This window comes from Danio rerio, chromosome 18 (genome assembly GCF_052040795.2).
Source record: "Danio rerio strain M-AB ecotype USA chromosome 18, GRCz13ab, whole genome shotgun sequence".
NCBI classification, from domain to species: Eukaryota; Metazoa; Chordata; class Actinopteri; order Cypriniformes; family Danionidae; genus Danio; species Danio rerio.
This window is the reverse complement of record NC_141038.1, coordinates 9,488,285-9,506,049: the sequence shown is the minus strand read 5'-3', so window position 1 is coordinate 9,506,049 and position 17,765 is coordinate 9,488,285. Positions and strand designations below refer to the sequence as shown.

General features: G+C 33.0%; 1 protein-coding gene and 1 long non-coding RNA gene across 2 annotated transcripts in view; both read left to right on the top strand.

Annotated features, from left to right (window-relative positions):
• The first annotated feature begins 747 nt into the window (after positions 1 to 747).
• LOC101882981 (uncharacterized) lies at positions 748 to 6,596 on the top strand. Its single transcript, XR_015514714.1, has 4 exons — positions 748 to 1,055; positions 1,537 to 1,638; positions 5,675 to 6,317; positions 6,400 to 6,596. It is a non-coding gene; the product is annotated as an uncharacterized LOC101882981 (long non-coding RNA).
• Positions 6,597 to 8,575: 1,979 nt separating this feature from the next.
• mapk8ip2 (mitogen-activated protein kinase 8 interacting protein 2) overlaps positions 8,576 to 17,765 on the top strand; it is a 60,746-nt gene continuing 51,556 nt past the window's right edge. Inside the window, exon 1 of the mRNA XM_087292966.1 lies at positions 8,576 to 8,981. Within this exon, the coding sequence (XP_087149092.1) occupies positions 8,917 to 8,981 (65 nt within the window). The 5' untranslated portion in view covers positions 8,576 to 8,916. The remainder of the gene's footprint in view (positions 8,982 to 17,765) is intronic.

The window sequence follows — 17,765 nt, the reverse complement described above, 5'->3', positions numbered from 1 at the left end:
CGGTTTTATACCATATTTTTTTCTGTGTACACAAGACGCCATTTTGGATTATCTACATGAGGTAAGTTTGCAGCTCCAAATGTGACTAACTATCTGTAAAGTACCTGTTATTTTTTAAAATCACATGTAAACATCCAATAAACACACAACTGCAACAATGATTTGACTGTGTGAATTTGAAAAGCAAGATTAGCATAAGGACTCGGTAACGTTAGTCCTCACATCTCCTGGAGCCTGGATGGATATTTTACCTGAATTTTTAGGAACAGTGCAAATGTTGAACGTTATAATTTGTGGTTACATTAACTGGAACATTGCCCTGCATTTTATGACAGATTTGAACTGCGTGCCTCTGTTTGAAACTCCAAGGTACTTACAAGAAAGGATAATTGGATAATTTGGATATTTTCGACGAGGTAAGAAGCTATATCTGTAAACGTACTATCTTTAAATTACTTATTAAATTTAAATATCATGCCATAAACATCCAATCAACACATAACCAAAGCACCTGTTTATTTAATTGCAGGATCCGACCGTGTGAATGTCTTGAGAAGAGAAAGGGGGTAACTTTAGCCTAATTTAGCAAGCTAACGATAGCTGGAGGACTCATTTTCACATCATACACAGGTAAGAATATTAAACCTAGATTTTACATGAACTTTGAGTGAAGATTGTACAGAATCTTTTTTTTTTTTCATGTGGTTACATGTGTAACTTGCATATTTGGTCCATTTTATTACAGATACACCTTTTCATTTGCAACTCCGGTGCTTCTAAAAATAACATTTTAAGATCGAGTGAGACCTTTGTTATTTTTACGTTATTGCAGTTGGTTTATATAGAAATTGACTAGAGTTACGATCAGATTTTATGCTTGGTAATGTTACCTAAAGTGGCAGAGCTTTTAATCTTTTTGATGATGTGAGTAAGGAGTAACTGCTATTATAATGAAAATTCTTTACAATTCATTTTTGACCAATAGATGTCTGCCACCACTGCTAATCTTGAAAAGATGGGTAACCTGCCTGTGACTCCTCATTTGATTCTGCCTGGTAAGTATTTTGTGATTAAGATAGGGAAAAAATCTAATTTGTGTCCCACTATAGACTTTGCTGGTTTGTATTTGACGAAATAGATTCATTAATTTTTAATTCATTAAAGCAAAGTCTCATTTAGTTAGAAATGTATGTATTTGTTTTGATCTAATACCCAAAGAAATAAACTTGCCTTTTAGAAGCCTAGTTATCCTTTAGTATTACTATTGACATACTATTGTCAATGTTTTAACACATGCTTAAGACATTCTGTCACTTTTCATTATCTTTGAATCTCAGATTACCTGGTTTGATTTCATGTAGTTGCTTATTATAATTATTTAAATATTTATTTTAACTTTGAAAAATTATATTGTATGGCTTTATCACGTCTTGCATAATTTTATCATGGCCCTTTCTACACCAAGCCTTTCAAAACAAATGATAAATCACAGAATTAATCTCCAGAATAATACTTTAATCAACCAATTTATTAAAGGTTCAGATGATACTTTGGGCCAGTGGATAAAACAATGGGTGATCAGCATGGAAGGCAGAGTAATCTGTGAGGGTGAGCATGCACACTGGAATTCCTTCAAAGGTAATATGTTTGCACTTACATATTTTTTGTTTAATTTAGCTTGAGGACTTCATGGAATAGAATATTGTTATGTCCAACTTGTCACATGTGTGTTTGTGTGTATACACTACAAGTGAAAAGTTTGAAATCAGAAATATATATATATATATATATATATATATATATATATATATATATATATATATATATATATATATATATATACACACACACGTTTTATATATATATATATATATATATATATATATATATATATATATATATATATATATATATATATATATATATATATATATGTCGTATAATAAGCTTCTTGTGCTCACAAAGGCTAAACAATACTGTAATAGAAACAAGGACAAATACAGCAAAAACTGTGATATAGGGAAATATCAGTTAAATAGTATATATTTATCATAAACTAATTAAATCATGTACTGGTATTTTATTGTATTTAGTTTAATGTGATTCTTGTATTTTAAAGTTAAATTTTGATCATCATTAAAAATACTAGTCCTCAGTGTCACATAATTCTCATGGTGCTTAATATAACCATCTGCTAAGAATAAACATTTATTGTTGTTGTCATAACTTTGTGAAACAATACAATACACATTATTCATTCATTTTCTTTTCGGCTTAGTCCCTTTATTATTCCAGGGTTGCCACAGCTTAATGAACCGCCAACTTATCCAGCACATGTTTTATGCAGTGGATGCCCTTCCAGCTGTCCCACAGTCCAAAGACATGCGATACAGGTGATTGGGTAAGCTAAAATTGTCTGTAGTGTATGAGTGTGAATGAGAGTGTATGGGTGTTTCCCAGTGATGGGTTGCAGCTGGAAGGGCATCCGCTGCGTAAGACATATGATGGATAAGTTGGCGGTTCATTCCGCTGTGGCGACCCCAGATTAATAAAGGGAAAAAGCCAAAAATAAAATGAATGAAGGAATGAATAAAAGTAAATAAATTTTTTATAATGCAAAAAAGATTTTAAAAAAATTTACTTATTTTTTTTTATCAAACAATCGTAAAAAAATGTATCAGTTTCCAAAATACTTTGAAGCTTTTTTTTTTAGCACTGATCATTATAAGAATCAATATTAGTGGTTTTGTACCAATAATATAATGATTTTTTAAGGATCATGAGACACTAAATTAAATGTGAAACTACGTTCAATAAGAAAAAAAATAAAAATTGAAAAATTTGAATTATTTAAATTGTGTAGTAACTAGGGATGTAACAATATTGTAAATACCGTCATACCGCAATAGTAATTTTTTTCAATATTACCGTAGGCGCATGACTCAATAAAACTATTTTTCTGAGAAAAGTTTGCTTAGGCGAATGAAGTGAACGGGAGGTAGCGGGAACTACAATTCCCATCAGCCCAGGCGTGGCCATCATCCTTTGCAGTCTGTTGTCGCTACAGATCCAGTAATGCAGAAATGGAGTGTGGTGCTAGTAGCGGGGAAGAAAAAGAGCTGGAAATGATCGAACCTAAAGTGGGTTTCAAATTGGATGTGTGAAAGCATTTCGGTTTCTCTCTAAAAAGATACAAGAAAGGAGAAAAGGTGACAGACAAAGAAAAAAACAGTATGCAGGCACTGCCAGACTGTTGTGAAATATAAGTCGGGGAATACGACTAACAACAGTCATGGGGACTGCAGAACACAGCACACTTGTTAGATTGATGCAGACATTGACTTGTACCGCAAAGAGACCTCTATCTCACTCATGGCTTGTCCTCTCAAGTGGTGGAAAGACAATGCACAGCGTTACCTACTGCTGTCAACCTTGGCTAAATCATATTTCTCTGTCCCAGAAACCTCAGTCCCAAATGAGAGGGTTTTTTTTCTGTTGCAGGGGACATGCCCAGAGATCCCAGCTTTTACCAGATTATAGTTATATGATCATTTCTTTAAAAAACCCATCTCTATCTAAGTGAGTGAGTGATTAAATGTTTAATGTGATGAGTTTTCAACAATACTAAATTGAAACTTTATATATATATATATATATATATATATATATATATATATATATATATATATATATATATAGTTTAATAGTTGTTTGTTATTAAAATTTAAAAATTGAATTTCCTGTTTCAAAACTTACAGATAGATGGCTAATTTGTATGTCATTGATATGTTCAGTGCTAAGGTAAATAAACACTTTTGGCACTTTTTTCGAGTCTTTTCATTAGTTTTATTTTTCTTGTAAATTATTCAATAAGTATGCCATTCATACCGAGGTATTATCGTACAGTGAAATTCTGATACTGTTACATCCCTAGTAGTAACACTTTAAAATTCAGCATTTTTACTTTATTTTTGATCAAATAAATGCAGCCTTTGTGAGCAGAATAGCCTTTTTAAACATGACCTCTAAAAAATCTGTCCTTCAGATTAATATTTTGAATAGAATGCTTTACAATTATATGTTTGTGCATAAACATTAGATTAGTCAAAGCCAAAATTGGAGCTAATAAACTTAGTACACGGCAGTGAATATTTTGAATATTTTGATGAAAAAAAATAAATACAACTTTAATAATAAACAGGAAAAAAATATTACTCTGTTTAATAAAACTGTTTTGTTTAAATGCACCAATATATATTTGTCTATATTCACTGAGGAATTTATAGGAATATAAATTTTTTAAAGGGGCTGTTCATTTATGCTGAACACTATATGTGGTGTGTGTGTGTGTGTGTGTGTGTGTGCGTGCGTGCGTGCGTGGTCAAAATTATTAGCCTCCTTGATTTTTTTTTTCTTTTTTCAATATTTACATATTTATGTTTAACAGAGCAAAGAATAGTTCACATAATTTCTGATAATATTATTTCTTCTGGAGAATTTTTTTCAGATTTTTAGCTAGAATAAAAGTAGTTTTTATTTTTTTTAAAAACATATTAAGGTCAATATTATTAGTCCCCTAAAGCAATACATATTTTTGATTGTTTACAGAACAAACCATCGTTATACAATGACTTTAATTAACCTAATTAACCTAGTTAGGCGTTTATATGTCACCTTAAGCTAAACACTAGTATTTTAAGAAAATATAGGCAATTATTATCTACTGTCATCATGGAAAAGATAAAAGAAATCAGTTATTAGTTTTTACAAATTAGTTATTAAAACTAGTATGTTCAGAAATGTTGAACAAATCTTCTCTTTGTTAAACAGAAATTGGGGGAAAAAAATATATATATTATATTATATACAGTTGAAGTCTGAATTATTTGCCCCCTGTTTATTTTTTTCCCCAATTTCTGTTTAACGGAGAGAATTTCTTCTACAAATTTCTAAACATAATAGTTTTAATAACTCATCTCTAATAACTGATTTATTTTCTCTTTGTCATAATGACAGTAAATGATATTTGACGAGATATACTTCAAGACACTTCTATACAGCTTAAAGTGACATTTAAAGGCTTAACTAGGTTAATTAGGTTAACTAGGCTGATTAGGGTAATCAGGCAAGTCATTATATAGCAATGGTTTGTTCTGTAGACTATCTAAACATTATATAGCTTAAAGGGGCTAGTAATTTTAACCTTAAAATCAATATTTAAAACAATTAAAACTATTTTTATTCTAGTCAAAATAAAACAAGACTTTTTTCCTGAAAAAAAAAAAATTATCAGATACTGTGAGCATTTCCTTGCTCTGTTAAACATCATTAGGAAAATAATGAAAATAAATAATAAAAAAAGGGCTGATAATTCTGACTTCAACTGTACATATAGCAAATAGGGACTTTAACTATGTACACACACTTCACTGGTGTTGTTCAAAAATCAAACATTTTAACATTTGAATGCCCTTTTCATGTCTTTAATCTTCATCATATAATAATAACCTTTTTTCAGGGAAAACCATTTTAGTGCTGCAAAAATGCATGTGCTTTTTCACTAAAATTCTCTTTCAGAACAGAAAATCACTTTTGCAGATAGTTTATTTATTTTTGTAAGTCATACAGTTTTAAATACCTTGTTCACAGAAAATCTTTTATTCTTATTATTCAGATGCTTTGCTGGCATAAATCCAGAGAGGGGAACCAAGGCTGTGAGAGGAAATGTGACGTCAAAAAAAACTGGCAAGACAGTTCAGAAGAAGACCATGACTGTAAACCCCAAGGTTTCAAACCTTTTAAAGAAACTAATGGACTTTGAATGGGACTTTATTTAAAATGCAGCTAGCTTGAACCCCCTACTTTTGCAACACAGAGGCCTTTTTTTCTTTATTTGCTGAAGCTCATTTTGGGGCTATATATTTTTATATTTTATATCCAAGACTAAATTGTAAAGTGGCTATTTATTAATTTTTTCTATGACATTCGGTAAGTTGCTTCTTGTTGTACAATGCTGAATACGATCTTAACATTTCTGGAGAACTTACAATTTTTGCCTGTTCTTTGGCTTAATATTTTCACAAACACAATGCAGATTTTATTTTGTGTTGTTTGAAAATAAAAAATGTGAAATATAACTTGGATTTATTTCTCTTTTTGAATCATTTTAATCTGAAATAATATGGTTAAATATGGATTGTAATTTAACAGCTTTATGCTTCTAAATAACAGATGCATGCTGTAGATAAAATGTAAAAAAGGTAGGGCACTGTATTTTTACATTAGAATAACAGTGGTATGCTGTATCTTACAAAACAGTATCATGCTGTTAATTTAAAATGGTAGGGCACTGTATTTTTACAGTTCCATAACAGTAGATTACTGTGGCTAAAAAAACAGTATCATGCTGTTAATTTAAAACGGTAGGGCACTGTATTTTTACAGTTCCACAACAGTAGAATACTGTTGCTAACAAAAACAGTATCATGCTGGTAATTTAAAAAACGGTAGGGCACCATATTTTTACAGTATGATAATGGCAACCACAGCTGCCAGTAGATTACCGTTTTTTTACAGGGAAATTTTTTACAGTGTACAATAGGAATCTAAAAGTGAGTTACACCAAACTTTCAGTCAACAAAAGTGTATCAGATGAAAATATGTGATGCCATTTAATGGACTCTCTATTTTTTTTTTTTTTTGGCTTTAGTCCTTGTTGAGTTTTTTCTTTCAAATCTGTATGCATTAACAATTTAAATAAAAAAATATAAATTAAATCACAATTATTAGCCGCCTTTGAATTATTTTTTTATCTTTTTTAAATATTTCCCAAATGATGTTTAAAATAGCAAGGAAATTTTCACAGTATGTCTGATAATATTTTTTTTTTCTGGAGAAAGTCTTATTTGTTTTGTTTCGGCTAGAATAAAAGCAGTTTTTAATATTTTTAACCCCATTTAAAGGCCAAAATTATTAGCCCCTTCAAGCTATTTTTGTTTTCTATAGTCTCTAGAACAAACCATCACTATACAATAATTCACCTAATTACCATAACCTGCCTAGTTGACCTAATTAACCTAATTAAGCCTTTAAATGTCACTTTAAGCTGTATAGAAGTGTCCTGAAAAATATCTTCTCAAATATTATTTACTGCTTTCATGGCAAAGATAAAATAAATCAGTTACTAGAAATGAGTTATTAAAACTATTATGTTTAGATATGTGCTGATAAACTCTTCTCTCTGTTAAACAGAAATTGGGAGAAAAAATAAACAGGGGGGCTGATAATTCAGGGGGGATAATAATTCTGACTTCAACTGTATATCGTTATTGTTTAGTATGGAGTATAATAATCAAAACTGCATTTTTGCCATATTGTTGAGCCCTAGTTTGTGTTTAATACTTTGATCAATAAATGGTTTTCATAAAGGAAAAGGTTTTTATTTTTATGCTTTTTATGCTTTGATAAGGCTAGCTGGGTAAAAAAGAGAAAAAAACTAGAATTTACCTGCTTTTATTATATTTATGCTATAACTTTGCAGCATATATAGTTATTATAATGAGAGATTATTAATTTAGTAAAAGAATTTAATTTAATTTTTGTAAAGGAGAAAGCGTCCCCAATTGTAATCCAATGTTGGGTCAAATATGGTCAAATCGAACAATTTGTTTAACTCAACGGTTGTACAAGAACCCAACATTTATTTTATGCTGTATGTTTTTTTTTTAATTGCTTGAACTGACTATAACAGAACATCAGAAAAAAGTCCAAGGGATTATAGATCTTAGAAAAGGTCAATAATATACAGCCATAAGAGAAAAATATATATAATCACAAATAACATTAGACAGAAAGGGAAAAAATTAAATATAATAATTACAGCAATACTACTACTACTACTACTACTACTACTACTACTAATAATAATAATAAAATTAATAATAATAATAATAATAATAATAATAATAATAATAATAATAATAATAATAATAAAAAAACATACACAAAATAGTAAATCAAACAAAAATAAACAAATGAATGAAATTACAATGACACTTAAAAAAATAACCATAAGGAAAGCAGCTAAAATCAAGGATCTTCTTTAAATAAATCTGTATAATATTTCAGGAATCTTAGTTTTTTTATTATTTTTTATTCTTAATAAGATGAAGTGATTTTAGGAGGGAGTTAAATTCTATTATAAAAATGAGCAAAGGATAGGTAATTATTTGCAAATTTTTCTTTTAAAAATGTTTTGGGTTATTATAATAAAAAAATTATGTATTTTGGACTAAAGCATTTCACAGCATTGGCAAATATGAGAAATTAGGAGTGACCAAAACTGCTTGTAAATTGGACAATCAAAAAAAATAACCTATATGCTAATGTCTCCTCTGCTTGTTTGCAGATAGAACAGGAGCTGTCAAGAATTTTATGGTGTATGAATTCGAACTAAAACTAATAACTAATCAAACTGACCAATCAGTGACAGCTTCTGATATCTAAGCCACTCCCATTTATTCCATCAGTTTCATGTTCGCCGTCATTCTACTCGCTCGTTCTGTTTCTGTGCCTCATGCACGCGCCTCTGCCTCCTCAGCATCAGCATCATCAGATGCGCGCAGATCACGCCAAACAGCGCACTGGTTTACCAGCAGGTGTGTGTGAGCGAAACACAAGATAATCGATATCTATACATCGCCACCTATGTGTGTTCTTGATATCTGACTCGCATTTCTTCGGATCAGCGATTGGACCGTTTTGATGGTTTGATTCCCAGCGGGCGTTATCAGTCAGCGTGGCCGCGAAAAGAAGACGGAATCAAGCGAGATCATATTTAATATCCGCCTCTCCAGCGTCTGTGGATGGGCTGCGGACATCTGCATCTGCAGTCTCTGTTTTTGAGTCACTAAGAAGATGGCGGACAGGGCAGAGATGTTTTCTCTCTCCACCTTCCACTCCCTCTCTCCTCCGGGATGCAGGTAAGACGCGCAAATGCTTCTCTGGGGCGCGCGCGGGGTTTCCGCTGCTTCTGCCGTATATTTATTCATATAATCGGCTCTTATGTGATCGTTAACGTAGCGCTAATGTCCTCAAGCACATTCAGAAATTAGCATCAGCATCATCAGCATCCGCAAGCAGTGATCCTTAGCATCCTCTGTTTGTTGATGTGCATAAACAATAACGCCCTTGTTGTTGTTTTTTTAATCATCATTATTATAGTTGTCGTTTGTGGCACGGATGCGTTGTGTATATGTGTAAATGACGCGCTTGTGACATGAAACTAAGCGAAGGACAAGCGATTGATTTTTGTTCCTTTTTTTTTCTGCCTGGCATGTCATTGCCTGACGCATCCTCTCTCTGAGATAGTTGGCATATACTGGAAAGACCCACGCCCTGTTGTGATGCTCATAACTGCATTTTAATCCGTGATCACATATTTTAATGTTCTTATAATTATGTAATTATACAGGGCTGAGTAACACTATTGAACAGTCCTCAAATTGTGATGCGGAGCTGCTTGTAATTGCACATTGTTATCGGTATAACTGTAATAATTGTGCTGGGGAAAAGGGTATTTATTTACATGTTAGTTGTGATCATGTTTTGTATCATAATTTACTTCCATCTACAAAAAAGTTTAATGGGATGTTTTGTAGCACTTTTAATCTGCTAATAGGGTAAAATACATGTGTAACTTGACTACGTTGTCAAAAAAAAGAAGCATAACATGTATAATGTCCTACGACTGGATCTTGTTAAATCAAGCTGGTTTGTGGATTTGCTGTATACAACATGTATACAACATATGCCAGAGTAGTTGGCGGTTCATTCCGCGGTGTTATTTCCTGATAAATCAAAGCGAAGGAAAATGAACGAATGTTTAATTAAAATTACAGAAGTTTTCCAACTTTAAAGCACAATGCATAATTCAAAATATTGGAAAACACATGCAAATAATAATATTCAACTATTCATTAATATAGTTCCTTTATTAATCCGGGGTCGCCACAGCGGAATGAACCGCCAACTTATCCAGCACGTTTTTACGCTGCGGAGGCCCTTCCAGCCGCAACCCATCTCTGGGAAACATTCATACACTCTAATTTACACTGATACACTACAGACAATTTAGCCTACCCACTTCGCCTGTACCGCATGTCTTTGGACTGTGAGGGAAACCGGAGCACCCGGAGGAAACCCACGCAAATGCAGGGAGAACATGCAAACTCCACATAGAAATGCCAACTGACTCAGCTGATGCTCGAACCAGCAACCTTCTTGCTGTGAGACAACATCACTACCTACTGCACCACTGCGTGGCCTAATATTAATATTCCTAAATGTATTTTTGATTGCATAGAGTGCATGGTGGGTATTTCTTGGCACCTGATTGTATTTCTTATATAAAATACATAAATGTATATGCACCTATAAACTTGTCAGTGCTGCCTTGTGGCTTTTCAGTGGCAAGACTATATTATGGATAGTCTCATGACATTCCTCAATAGTGAGGTAATAAGCTCTTCTCGAAGCAAATGCTGTTTTGGACTGTTTTACTCACAGGGCCGTTTATATCGAAGTTGATATCTAGCTGTATCATGTTGTTTCATTCATTTATTAATTTTCTTTTCGGCTTACTTCATATATTAATCAAGGGTTGCCACCGCAGAATGAACCGCCAACTTATTCAATTTAATTTATCTTTATTTGTATAGCGCTTTTACAATGTAGATTGTGTCAAAGCAGCTTCACATAGAAGATTATAGTGAATTGAAACCGTGTCAGTTCAGTTTTCAGAGTTTAAGTTCAGTTCAGTTTAGTTCAGTTCAGTGTGGTTTAATATTCACTGCTGAGAGTCCAAACACTGAAGAGCAAATCCATCAATGCGCACCTCTACAAATCCCGAATCATGCAAGCCAGTGGCGACTTATTTAGCATATGTTTTACGGAGCGGATGCCCTTCCAGCCACAACCCAACACTGGGAAACATCCATACACTCTTGCATTCACACACATACACTGCGGCCGATTTAGCTTATTCAACATCTAACTTTTACAAGGTGTGTTGTTAGCCCAACGCTCAACCCCTAACCTGGAGGACCAGGACATACACTATGGACATTTTAGCTTACCTAATTCACCTATAGCACATGTCTTTGGACTGTAGGGGAATCCGGAGCACCCAGAAGAAACCCAGGCCAACACGGGGAGAACACGCAAACTCCACAAAGAAATGTCAACTCGAACCAGCAACCTTCTTGCTGTGAGGCGACAGTGCTACCCACTGTGCCGCCACATGTTTTATACACTGTATCAGTGGTTTAAGCAGCTATTACTAGCTCTAAAATTACATTTTGGAATTAGAAACAAAGATTTAAGATAAGGGGGCAGCGTGGGGGAGCAGTGGGTAGCGCTGTCGCCTCACAGCAAGAAGGTCGCTGGTTCAAACCTTGGCTGGGTCAGTTGGCATTTGTGTGTGGTTTCCTCCCAGGTGCTCTGGTTTCCCCCGCAAAGACATGCGCTATTGATGAATTGGGTGAGCTAAATTGGCTGTAGTGTATGTGTGCGCATGGGTGTGTGTTTTCTAGTGATGGGTTGCAGCTGGTAGGGCATCCTCTGAGTAAAACATTTGCTGGATAAGTTGGCGGTTCATTCCGCTGTGGCGACCCCAGATTAATAAAGAAACTAAGCCGAAAATAAAATGAACGAATGAATGATTTGAGATAAGATGTGGAATGAATTATTGTTCCAGACGAGAGTGTTTTTTAAACAAAACCTGGCAAATGACTATTAATAATAATCTGCAGTTCTGCATAATACCTTGAGATATAAAAACTGCACAGTATGTGGAAAAATGAACTCCAGAATTAAATAAATATATAAATTATGTGCATCCGAGATGCAATGCATCACTTTAGATGTGCATTATTTTCTAATAATTTAATGACCTATCCTTAGTTATTCTTTTTTATACATAAAGTTGAAGGCAGAATTATTAGCCCCCCTTTGAATTTCTTTTTCTTTTTTTAAATATTTCCAATATAATGTTTAACAGAGCAAGGAAATTTTCACAGTATGTCTGATAATATTTTTTGTTTTGGAGAAAGTCTTATTTGTTTTATTTCGACTAGAATAAAAACAGTTTTTACATTTTTAAACATCATTTTAAGGACAAAATTGTTAGTCCCTTTAAGCTATATTTTTTACCGATAGTCTACAAAACAAACCATCGTTATACAATAATTGACCTAATTACCCTAACCTGTGTAGAAGTGTCTTGAAAAATATCTAATCAGATATTATGTGCTTTCATCATGGCAATGGGGGGCTAATAATTTAGGGGGGCTAATAATTCTGACTTCAACTGTATATATATGATACTGCATTCATTTTTTAAAGATGTTTGATAGCCTTTAAGTTCTTGCAGCTGCTGTTGGTGCAGTATATGTGACCCAGTATATAATGTTGCACAGGTATATTTTTGACAATAGCCAAAAATTCACTGTACAGGTCAAAATTAGTGTTTTGGAATATGAAGTAGAAATTGGTATAATTTTCTGACTTTAAATTTATAAAAACTATTTTTTTGTTTGTAATGTGCATTGCTAAGCACTTGATTTACACAACTTAAAAGGTGTTTTTTTAATATTTAGATATTTTCGATCCTTCAGATCACAGATTTTGATATAGTTGTATCTCGGCCAAATATTGTTCTGTCATAACAGTTCAGTCAAACCAATGGAAGGTTTTATTCATCTTCATGTGGTCTAAATCTCAATAAATAAGACACTTATGACTGGTTTTGTGGTCCGGGGTCACAAATGTTTTTTGTCAAGCTTTCTTTAAAGCATAAAAATAAATAATATTTAGAATTTTTTGGTTAACTTTTGTTGGCTTTAAAAAGTGGTTAAACAAATAAGTCTCAGCACGTTTTAAATTGCTATGCCATTAAATTATGTATGGTTTATATTTAACCACTTACTGTTATGTAAGGAACTTGTTGGCTGTGGGTGACAGTTAATTTTCATTTTCTCCATGGCAGTAATGACACGCTGGTCTGTCAGTGAGTGTATTCGGGTATGGGTGTGCATTGATATCACATTTATTCCAGAAATGAATGTGATATTTGCTCACAGGGAACATTCAGTCTGAAAATACGAAAACGGACAGAACAATCCATCCACCTTTATGCTGAGTATATACAGTTGAAGTCAAAATGATTACCCCTCAAGTTACTTATTTTTCCCTTTTATCCAATATTTCCCAAATGATGTTTAACAGAGCGAGGATTTTTTCACAGAATTTTTGATAATATTTGTTTTTCTGGAGAAAGTTTATTTGTTTTATTTCAGCTAAAAGCAGTTCTTACATTAAAAAAAAACATTTTAAGGTCAAATTATTAGCCCCCTAAGCAATATTTTTATTATCCGTCTACAGAACAAATTATCATTATACAAACCCTTGCCTAATTATCCTAACTTACCCAATTACCCCAGTTAAGCCTTTAAGTCACTTTTATGTCACTTTAAGCTGAATACTATCTTGATATCTAGTCAAATAGTATTTACTGTCATCATGGCAAAGATAAAATAAGTGAGAAATTAGTTATTAAAACTTTTATGTTTAGAAATGTGTTGAACAAATCTGTCTGTTACACAGAAATTGGGGAGAAAACTAAATGGGGGGCTGTAAACACAGAAATCTGACTTCAACTGTTTGTGCATAGAGATGAAACATTCAGCAGAATAAATCCTTTGGTTAACATCACATTTGAGAGTCTGTCAGTCTCAGGTCAAGCGTCTATCTAAGGCACGTGCTGGAACGGGACAGGTGATGTCAACTCAACTGTGCTGTAAAACAGGACATGACGGCTTAACAAAAAGACATGCAATGGTTTTGTTGTCAGCTGAATGTGCATTACTTCTGCTTTTTGCTCTAGCTGTTCTACTCTTAACTATCGTTTTTACCCCCTACCTCACTGCTTTTTTTACAGTGTAATTGTGGATGCATATCCATTCCTTGTCCTTCCAAAAACCTGTCATCTCTTAAAATAAAAAAGTAACAGGCTGCAGTCACTTTCTTTAATGCCTCAGGATGGTTGTTTAATGAAGAGGAATAGAGGCTTGCTCACTTATGATTGAAATAACTGCACTGCAGGAACAAAAGACTTTACAATACACAAACATTATTCTCTGGTAAAATAACATTCATTCATTTATCTTCGGCTTAGTTCCTTTATTGATGAGGTGGATTGAACCGCCAACTTATACATCATGTTTTAACCAGCGCATACCCTTCCAGCCGCAACCCAGCACTGGGAAACACTCATACACTCACATTCACATACTAAATCGGCCAATTTAGCTTATTCAGTTCACCTATGGCGCATGTCTTTGGACTGTGGGAGAAACCGGAGCACCCAGAGGAAACGGACGTGAACCCTGGGAAGAACATGCAAACTCCACACAGAAATGCCAATTGAGCCAGCCGAGGCTCGAACCAGCGACCTTCTTGCCATGAGGTGACAGTGCTAACCACTAAGCCACCGTGCCGCCTGGTCAAATAGCAGCGCAACTTTAAAATGTTTTGGCCAAAACATAAAATGCAAGTTAAAAAAATATATATTTTTTTTTTGCTGCTTGTTCATACTCCTTATTTAAAATGAGCTGAATCAATTGTTGTTTTGAATTAATTGCTGAATCAATGAATTGTTTTATGTACAGCCTAAATTTGTAAAAACAAACAAATAATCTTAATTGATTTGTGTCAGGACAGCATGGAGGAATTGTGTTGTACCCAGCATTTTTTTACAGCATCTACTCTTCTCCAAGTTCACCAGCCACTTGTGTGTATTTCCGGAGTAACTGGTAAATTTGCGTGCTGAATCCTGCGTTCTGCTTTTTACCTGCGGCAAGTAAACATGGTGACGACCATCTCATGTTATAGATCATGATCACTTACACGTTTATGTGAACTGGTAAAACTTGCTGTTTGAGATTATATCTCATTAAGATTATTTTTCTTACCCAATTCACAAATAATTTAACTTGATTTAAGCAAAAATCACTTAATTTTGAGGGTTTTTTATTTAGAAAACAAGACATAATTTCTTATGCTATTTCATGTGTGTAGTATGTATCTTAATCTAAAAATATTTAAGTATTTGGATTGAAAACAGGACAAAACTACTTAGTTTTTATTTTATTATTATTATTATTATTATTATTATTATTATTATTATAACAGCTTAGGGATGAGCTTCTTTGAATAAATGGTTGGAAATGAATGCTTTATTTATTCATCGCTTAATCGAAAAATAATCAACAGATTAATCGATTATTAAAATAATCGTTAGTTGCAGTCCTAGTGCATTTACTTAACAACTGCATTTTGGGGTATTGAAAAATGCAAACATTTAAAAACAGGTTATAAAATAGTTTTAATAGGATTTCAGTAACAAATAGGATTGCAAATAGGATTTCAACAACTACAAAAACCCTAATGTTGTAAAATTGATGTATAACAACCCAAAACAACAATGCAGGACTACAGGATGTTATTTGTGCAGGTGCATTGTGTTTCTTTACACAGTAGCATCACCATCTACTGCCGATTTAATAAAAAAAATTATAGGAAGAAGAACAACTCATAAACTTTTACAATTTTACCCCCAGTGTTTAATGTGACGCAATCAGATACAATCATGTATAATGCTATTTATTATAATATTTTATTAATATTAATTCAGTTTGATTCATCTTTATTTCCATAGCACTTTTACAATCTAGATTGAATCAAAGCAGCTTAACATAGAAGTTCTAGTAACCTTAAACTGTCTGTCCAGTTTTCAGAGTTGAAGTTCAGTTTAGTTCAGTTCAGTGTGGTTTAAATTTCACTGCTGAAAGTTGAATGATGTATTGCACTTGAATTAATATAACGTATTTTACTAGAATAAACTCATTTAATTTTGATGTTACCATCGTGAATATTGGAAAAAAACGATGTGGAGCATTAATTCACAGGAGAAAGGGTTTCCTTATTTCTCATACAGTGTGTGGGATGAATTATTTAATGGATTTTCACTGTCCAGGGAGAATAGTGTGGCTTGGTTCACATATAGTGTGTGTGTGTGTGCTGGTTTTAATGGATTACGAGGACACAAATTTGTATAATGACATGAGTATGACCTATGTATTACAATGTTGAGGTGGTTTATGAGGACATGCCGTGTGTCCTCGTAATTAAAAAGGCTTAAACATAATATTTAATAAGTGCTTTTGACGTTTAAAATTTGCCAGATTTTTTCATGTGAGGCTTGATGTTAGGGTTACATCGTGTCCTAATAACACGCAACATGACAAGATTCCAGCGACAAGCAATTGGTCTGTCTGTACCAAACACGACGTGACTTGACAGAAACATTTAAATACAAGCCACCACACTCCCAACCAAATAATAAAGGCTTTTAATCTCATCAAAACAGATTAAACCTCTTTAACATTATTAATAGGCTACTGAGTGGCTGATGTTGTTGAAGTGCACTGAAACTCAGCTTTCATTTTCAATCTGTCTGCTAGTTATTTTATTTTCAAGATCTAAAGTGATCTATCTTCTGCTGCTTTCAGTATGGCAATACATATCAAACAAGGCTATATAAATTAATATTGTGAGCATTTAACATTAAATAAAGCACATAATCAGTACCTGAGGTGATCTGTCATAGTAGTAGTATATGCTGTTGTTCTCACACAAAGTTGCAGAAATAGAAAGCATTTCTAAAATAGAAATTTTGTGCGTCGATGTTGCAGATGGTTAGAACAAAAATTAGTTTTAACATGGAAAAGATACCTTTTATCACGTGACAAGGCTTTGCCTCGTGTGTAGTTAGGACACTGTGTTAGGGTAAGGTGTAAAAATACATTACGCCTATGAAAAGCCGTCCTCATAAACCACCAAAACTAACTTGCTTGTGTGTGGTAGAGAGAGATGATGGCTCAGCAGTACTCGGTAATGCACATGTGGTCTTAAGGCCGATGCTCTCTATAAGCACCTAAAGCTTTTTCGCACGCTGCATAGGGACAGAAAGAGACACACATAACACACAAATATAATAATCCTTTGAAGAACACATTCATGAAAGCATCCTCTCCATAAGCTGTTTATGTAAGTCTACAGCTGCTCCCTTTGAAATACTGAAATACTATTAAAATGTTTGCGTGTGTGCATTTTGCTTCTGAATGTTTTGAGTTTTGCACGAAACATCCGTTTGGTTTCAGTTAGAATTTAATTATCAGTTTGGAAGGAAAATCTGATCCAGCAGGTAAAAACAGAAAGCCGTAACACGTATATCAGAGTTATTCATGCAGTACATAGTGTTACCGGGCACACAGTGTAAAATGGCATCGATAATATCAGGAAAAATGTCACGCTGCTTAATGTTTTTGTGGAAACAATATAGTATGTCATGATTCTTTGTAGAGCTAGTTCAAAAGAACAGTGTTGAAAAAAAAATAAAAATAATAATAATTATATATATATATATATACATATATATATATATATATGTATGTACGTATATATATATATATATATATATATATATATATATATATATATATATATATATATATATATATATATATATATATATATATATATATATATATATATATATATATATATATATATATATATATATATATATATATATATGTGTTTGTGTGTGTGTGTGTGTGTGTGTGTGTGTGTGTGTGTGTGTGTAC